This window comes from Salvelinus fontinalis, chromosome 3 (genome assembly GCF_029448725.1).
Source record: "Salvelinus fontinalis isolate EN_2023a chromosome 3, ASM2944872v1, whole genome shotgun sequence".
NCBI lineage: Eukaryota > Metazoa > Chordata > Actinopteri > Salmoniformes > Salmonidae > Salvelinus > Salvelinus fontinalis.
Genome location: NC_074667.1, coordinates 9,164,448 through 9,171,770, shown reverse-complemented (window position 1 = coordinate 9,171,770; position 7,323 = coordinate 9,164,448). Strand labels below are relative to the sequence as shown.

Here is a 7,323-nt window from a genome sequence, read left to right as displayed (position 1 = left end):
CCTGGCCTTTGGAACAGCCTGCCGGAGGATCTGAGGCCCTCAGAAACTGTAGACATTTTGAAGAGCTACTTTTTAGCCGTGCTTTTGTTTATTCCTACTATCTATTTTATCCCATTGTATTGATCTTATTTATTTTCATTTATTTTAGTGAATTAGTCTCTCATGTCCACTGTGGTTGTTTTACTATTTTTTTTATTCTAACCTTTTATTATTTTATTTTCTATGCACTTTGAAATGCATCATCTGTAAGAAATGTGCTATGCAAATAAAGTTGTGATTTGGTTTTGATGAGGAAAATAGCCCACAGTAGAGCCATTCAACCACAAACTTACATTAATATGCAAAGTGTCTCAAATGATTTCATACATATTTACTAGTGTGTAATGCAGTAATACTGTGATTAATGCATACTTAAGTACTTCTCAAACAGCTTAATAGTCTGGATAATTAATTAGTAAGTGTTCTTTAAAGCATTCTTCATACTATAGTGAGTTATATGAAAAACACTAATGAAAACAGTTTTTTTGTTGTGGTTCAGATCCCCTTTATTTGTATTATTAAAAATAGGCAGTTGGAAGGAAAGGGGGAGATGGTGGAGAAAGTTTGGCCCTGAGTTGTGTGTGCTTGAGTCACTGCTCTTTGGGGAGGCTGTTGGTGCATGTGAAGAACTTCCACACACGTCGGAAGAATCGTAGAACGCCATTTTTCTTCTGCTTCTTTGTGTCACTGCGCACCACTTCCGCTGCGTTCGACACCTCGGGCACTCCGCTGCACACCTCAGGAAGGCTCTCGTTGGATGCAAAATAGGACTGAACAGACAATGCAGAGCAGTGCGAGAGTCAGAACAACACATATGTCCTTTAGCTGTTTCACAAAACATACCACAGACATCCAAAGTCAAAGATTATAGTAGCTCATTTATAATATTGTCCAGTTTCAGACAACCCTGATGCACCCCACTTAGAAAGACAGTTGACCTTTCATTCACGAAACAGGCTTCTTGTTCCTCACCTTTGGGAGTCTTGCAATCATATCATTGAAGTCTTTGGTCAGCTGATCTTCCCAGCCCTCCTTCAGCCACCCTTTGGATCTCACCACCTTGCTGAGGACATTTTCAGTGTCCCGAAGGTCTTCAGCAGCCTCTGTCTTTGAATCACTGGACACCTCTTCCACTGCATTTGGTGCCTCAGGCACCTCACTGAACACCTCAGGACATTCCCTGCACACCTCAGAATCTCCACTGTACACTTCAGGCATTTCACTGCATACCTCTGGACCTCCACTGAACACCTCAGGCACTCTAGTGCACACCTCAGGACGGCTCTCAGTGGATAGGAGCACCACCTTGCTTAGGCCATTTCCAGTTTTTAGAAGATTTCCAGTAGCCTCTATCTTCATTGTGTCACTGCACACCTCTTCCACTGCGTTTGACGCCTCAGGACCTCTGCTGCACACCTCAGGAAGGCTCTCGGTGGATCCGAAATAGGACTAAACAGACAGTACAGTAATGAAACAGTAAGGAAAACACATTTGTCATTTAAAAAAAAAACTAGGTCAAAGATTATAGTAGCTAATTTATAATATTGTCCAGTTTGAGACAACCCTGATGCACCCCACTTACAAAGACGATTGACCTTTCATTTACAAAACAGGATTCTTGTTCCTTACCTTTGGGACTTTTGCGATCATATCATTGAAGTCTCTGGTCAGCTGATCTTCCCAGTCCTGCTTCATCCACCCTTTGGGGTTCACCACCTTGCTGAGGACTTTTCCAGTGTCCAGAAGGTCTTCAGCAGCCTCTGTCGTCTTTGTGTCATTGGACACCTCTTCCACTGCGTTTGACACCTCAGGCACTCCACTGCACACCATAGGCACTCCACTGCAACCCCCAGGCCCTCCACTGCTCACCCCAGGCACTCCACTGCACACCTCAGGACCGCTGCACAGCTCAGCCTCTCCATTGCACACCTCAGGATGGCTCTGGGTGGATAGCTGCACCGCCTTACTCAGGACATTTCCAGTGTCCAGAAGGTCGTCAGCAGCTTCTGTCGTCTTTGTGTCACTGGACACCTCTCCCACTGCATTTGACACCTCAGGCACTCCACTGCACACCTTTGGACCTCTGCTCCACATCTCAGGAAGGCTCTCAGTGGATCCGAAATAGGACTAAGCAGACAATGCAGAGCAATGAAAGAGTAAGAACAAAACAGATATCTGTCCTGTTTCACAAAACATACCACAGACATCCAAAGTCAAAGATTATAGCAGCTTATTTGTATTATTGTCCCGCTTGAGACATCTCTGATACACCCAACTTCCAAAGACATTTGACCTTACATTCACAAAACAGGCTTCTTGGTCCTTACCTTTGGTAGTTCCGTAATCATATCATAGATTTTTGGGGTTAGCTGATCTTTGCAGCTCTCCTTCAGACACCCTTTGGGCTTCACCACCTTGCTGAGGACCTTTCCATCTCCAGCAGCCCCTTTCTCCACACTGACCAGGGCCAGCAGCTCATCCTGAAAGTCCACCACATCGTTATTCGGAGACTCCTCTGAAGCCTCCTCATTGGTGTTGTGAATGTCAGCAGCCCTAGCGACACTGGCCGGGCACTTGGTCTTTGGACTTTTCTCTTCAATTAGAGGTTCCTTTGAAGAGGTCTCAGAATGTCCATACAGCTCAGTGAGCTGTAAATGGACAGAGACATACATAACTATCCTATAGCTACTTCACAAATACAACAAACCAAAGACATCCAAAGTTGACTGTAATTCCAATGTAATATTGACCAACGTTGAACACCATATTATACACAGAAATGACAAAGATGCTTGACATTCTATTCAAAGAAACTATATTGGCATTGCAGATGGCTCTTATGTCTTACCTCAGTGGCCTGGCATGTCTCATCCTTTAGATGCAAGAAGTTCAACTTCCAACACTCCTCTTTCAGAAGCTGGATGGCTCCGTTGGGCGCCGTGTCCACGGTGACATCGGACATCCTTAATTCATCCTGAACTCTCTGGCAACTGACCAGGACAACTCTCTCTGTCTCCTGTAATTCCAGGCCCCTCTTTGCATCCCAAGTCTATGTAACAACATAATATGTAATTAACAGACCGTTGATGTATCAGGTGAGACTGGACACTGGTCCATCATTGAAATGTTGGGAAAAATTACAACTGTTTCTCTCTTTGGGTACAAAAATGAGCTAGCTGATATCTTAAGTGCTTTACAGTGGGTGTACTGTTTGCTCTACATAGTCCTCACCAATTCAGCTACACAGACCTTCCTCCATCTCTTCCATGTCTCTGTCTCACGCCTTCATGTGAATATTGAAATGTATCAGACTATGTCTGTCTACACTATCTATCAAACTATTGCTGTCATCTGATATATTTTGATACATTCGGGTTATCATTTACACTTGTCTAATGATGTGATAAACTCAAGTTACCTTGAAGTATAATGTTTTGTACAATTCAAAAATAGTCTGAGAACACTGCACTCACTCCAAGAAGACTCTTTTCCCTGCCAGGAGCCAGGCCTTCATTGGTCTCAGAGGGAGGTCCAGTGGGATCCTTCCCTGGGCTTTCAGTGTACAGAATTGCCTCTTGAGCATTTTCTGCAATAGAGTCTTCCATTAGTTACTAAACCAGTTAGAATGTGGCAAGCAGAGAGTGATATGAATTGGTTCATGGCACAAACTAACGGCTCCTCCATGGAGAATGATGAGGCTATTTTTGATTATTTGTTTTTGTTGCCAAAAGCTCTGCAGAAAGAGCGAGGGTTACTGAGCACAGAACCCAAGACCAGATGTCAACAGCAGTACATCTGTCTTTTTCAAATGAATGCTGGAAAAAGTTAGCTAAATGGGAAGAATATACATTATACCTTACATAGAACAACAACATGCAATATAAACAATGAAAGTGCAGATGAGATTAATGAGACCTTAATTATGATGAGGAAGTCATCTTAGATGATCGATAAATTGGTTGTATAGCTAACAGATTCGATATGATTCAAGTAACGTGTTTTTCGAAAATGTCGAATGCGTACAATATCGGTCCTTCTCATTATGGGAAGACCTACTTACCTTACTGAGAACAGGGAAAAATATACGATGTTTTGATTGACTTGAAGGAAGAATTCGCGTTTGCTATCGATTTACTGTAGGTTGGTTGTGATTGTGAATAAATTAACCTCTGAGTAATACACATAGAATTTGGAATTCAAATGTATGTTATAGGACATTGTGACGAGCATGGAATTTCTAATATAGATTCTATTTCTATGGTGACACGTTCCTTATTGCGCACAGCGTCGTACATTTCTGAGCACATTTATTTATCCTGTTGTATCATTTGCCCCTGGCCAATCCTATTTCTTCCTAATGAATACAGATCCTGTAACATTTTTACGCGATGTCACTGGAAAAAACGTCATTTATGATGGTTTATTGGCATTGGCAATTCGCATACAAAAGGGTTAGAGAAATATATAAAACATGCAATACAATATTAAAATGTGTTGGTTTAAAAATCGCTTAAAAATTGAAGACAACAGGCTAGTTAAAGTAGGCTATATGGAATGAATTACAGAATCAATCAATACGATTTACAGTATGCTTAGGTATCAAGTGGTTGGTGGTTGGATATTTAACATTATACTGTACTTTTAATACATTGCAAGTGTATGAAAATAGAAAAATCAGTGTTGATTGAACAAATATGCCATGATTGTTAATCCATGCTGATGAAGCAAATAAATACGACAAAACTTTACCAAATACAAAATGGATAAGAATATTTTGATGATTCAGAATCAATTGAAGAGCTTGAACGATTCATTGACGAGAGATACTTACGAACTCAAAGACACATGTCGCTGGTTTCAGAGGATTCAAGCATTGTTAAGGACAACCAACCCAATCAACAAAACAAACCAAAACCAAGTTGGCCAATAGGTATCAACGATGGAACCAAACCATCCCCTCGCAAGAGGGCGCATGTGTGGCGAGTGGGGAGAGGTTTACTGATATGGATGTTGACTTGTTAAAATCCATCAATGAAAAGCTTGCCAAACTTGATATATTGGAAAAATTACGAGAGGACATGAATGTATTAGTAGAAGCACTATGGGCTCAAGTACATCTGCCTCACCAGGCAACCATATTGATGGGATGTGTGTATAGACCTCCTAGCTCTGAGGTGTCCAATTTGGATGACTTATGTACTGGGTTTGACCAGGCCACAGATAGCAACAGAGATGTATTTATCTTGGGTGATTTTAATATAAATTGGAAGGATCACAATAATTCGAATAAAACTAAATTGATGAGATATGCTGAGAACTGTGGTTTGAAACAAATGGTTAATGATACTCAATTAAGTTGGGTCATTGTTCAGACACATGCATTGACCTGATTTTCTGTAATATACCATTGCAATGCTTAAAAGCCAGAGCAATGCCAGTGGGCTGGACAGACCATAATATTGTGATCATAACCATGAACACTAAGGTTCCTGTCACGTTCCTGACCTGTTGTCTGTTATTTTTGTATGTGTTTAGTTGGTCAGGGCATGCGTTGGGGTGGGCATTCTATGTTTTGTGTTTCTATGTTTAGGCCATTGGTAATTAGCCTTATATGGTTGTCAATCAGAGACAGGTGTTTGTCGTTTCCTCTGATTGGGAACCATATAAAGGTAGGGTGTTCACACTGTTTGTTTGTGGGTGGTTGTCTTCTGTGTCTGTATGTTCGTTCGTACCACACGGGACTGCAGCGTTTGTTCTGTCGTTTGTTATAGTCTGTACCTGTTCCTGCGTTCTTCGTGTTATATGTAAGTTCTCATGTTTTAGGTCAGTCTACGTTAGTTTTGTTATTTTGTAGTCATTCCAGTGTTTGTTTTCATGTTCGTTTTCGGAAGTTATTAAATTCATTATGTTTTCAAAACCCGCTGCATTTTGGTCTGATCACTACTCCTCCTCTTCGGATGAAGAGGAGGAGGAAAACCGTTACAGTTCCAAAGAATGAAGGGATGAACTAAATCACGCTACAGAATGTTTTATTGATTTGCTCACTGAGGTAATGAACCATCATGCCCCTATAAGAAAGAGTACAGTTGGTGCTCGTCCATCTCCATGGAGTGATGATGAACTGGGTGAGGCTTTTTCTCAAAGAAATATGGCAAAAGTCTTAGCAGCCAAGTCAAATTTAGAAATTGATGAACAGAATTATAGAACATTATGTAATTATGCAGTTAAATCGAATCGAAAGAAAAAAAAGTTATTTTACAACAATGATTTAATTGATTCTAAAAATGATTCTAAAAAGGTATGGAACAAAGTTAAGGGCTTACTTGGTACATCTATCTCATCATGCCCATCTAGTGTTGAGGCAGACCACGGGGTTTGGTCAAGATGTTTACCCAGATCAGACACGGACAGAGAAGGATTAGATCAGATTCAAGGGTGTTTATTTAAATAATAGATCAAAAAGAAAAGGATAGGTCTCCCCCATGAGACCCTCTCCGGGATGCCGTCTTTGGGGTTCCGGATCTGGCTGTATCCTGTCGGGCACAAAACTGAACTCCGTCTTGTTACCTCTGCAACCGTCAATTATATATATTACATTGGTACCCCAGGTAATCTTAGGTTTAATTACATACAGTCGGGAGGAACTACTGGATATAAGAGCAACATCATCTCACCATCATTTCCGACCAGGAATACGACTTTCCCGAAGCGGATCCTGTGTTTTGCCCACCACCTGAGACAATTGATCGGATCCCAGCCGGTGAACCAATACAACGACGCCGTAAAAGGGGCAGACGAAGCGGTCTTCTGGTCAGGCTCCGGAGACGTGCACATCGCGCACCGCTCCCGAGCATACTACTCTCCAATGTCCAGTCTCTTGACAACAAGGTTGATGAAATCCGAGCAAGGGTAGCATTCCAGAGAGACATCAGAGACTGTAACGTTCTTTGCTTCACGGAAACATGGCTCACTCGAGACACGCTATCGGAGTCGGTACAGCCAGCTGGTTTCTTCACGCATCGCTCGGACTGAAACAAACATCTTTCTGGTAAGAAGAGGGGCGGGGGGTATGCCTTATGATTAACGAGACGTGGTGTGATCATAACAACATACAGGAACTTAAGTCCTTCTGTTCAACTGACTTAGAATTCCTCACAATCAAATGTCGACCGCATTATCTACCAAGAGAATTCTCTTCGATTATAATCACAGCCGCATATATTGCCCCCCAAGCAGGCACATCGATGGCCCTGAACAAAATGTATTTGACTCTATGTAAACTGG

At 41.7% G+C, this 7,323-nt stretch overlaps 1 protein-coding gene across 4 annotated transcripts; it reads right to left on the bottom strand.

The window, feature by feature from the left end:
- Positions 1–513: 513 nt before the first annotated feature.
- Positions 514–5,005, bottom strand: LOC129838077 (uncharacterized). Of its 4 annotated transcripts, XM_055904796.1 has the most exons (7): positions 4,871–5,005; positions 3,513–3,625; positions 2,888–3,322; positions 2,367–2,687; positions 1,669–2,166; positions 1,012–1,488; positions 514–809 (listed from the first exon to the last, which is right to left on the bottom strand). In XM_055904796.1, exons 3-7 carry the CDS (start codon positions 2,999–3,001, stop codon positions 630–632), a joined length of 1,590 nt encoding a protein of 529 aa, XP_055760771.1. In that variant the 5' UTR covers positions 3,002–3,322; positions 3,513–3,625; positions 4,871–5,005; the 3' UTR covers positions 514–629. The 4 variants fall into 4 exon arrangements, with proteins under 4 accessions (XP_055760771.1, XP_055760780.1, XP_055760761.1 ...); XM_055904805.1 differs by having other exon boundaries at positions 2,888–3,625; positions 4,100–5,005; XM_055904786.1 differs by having other exon boundaries at positions 2,888–3,625.
- Between the last annotated feature and the right edge of the window lie 2,318 nt (positions 5,006–7,323).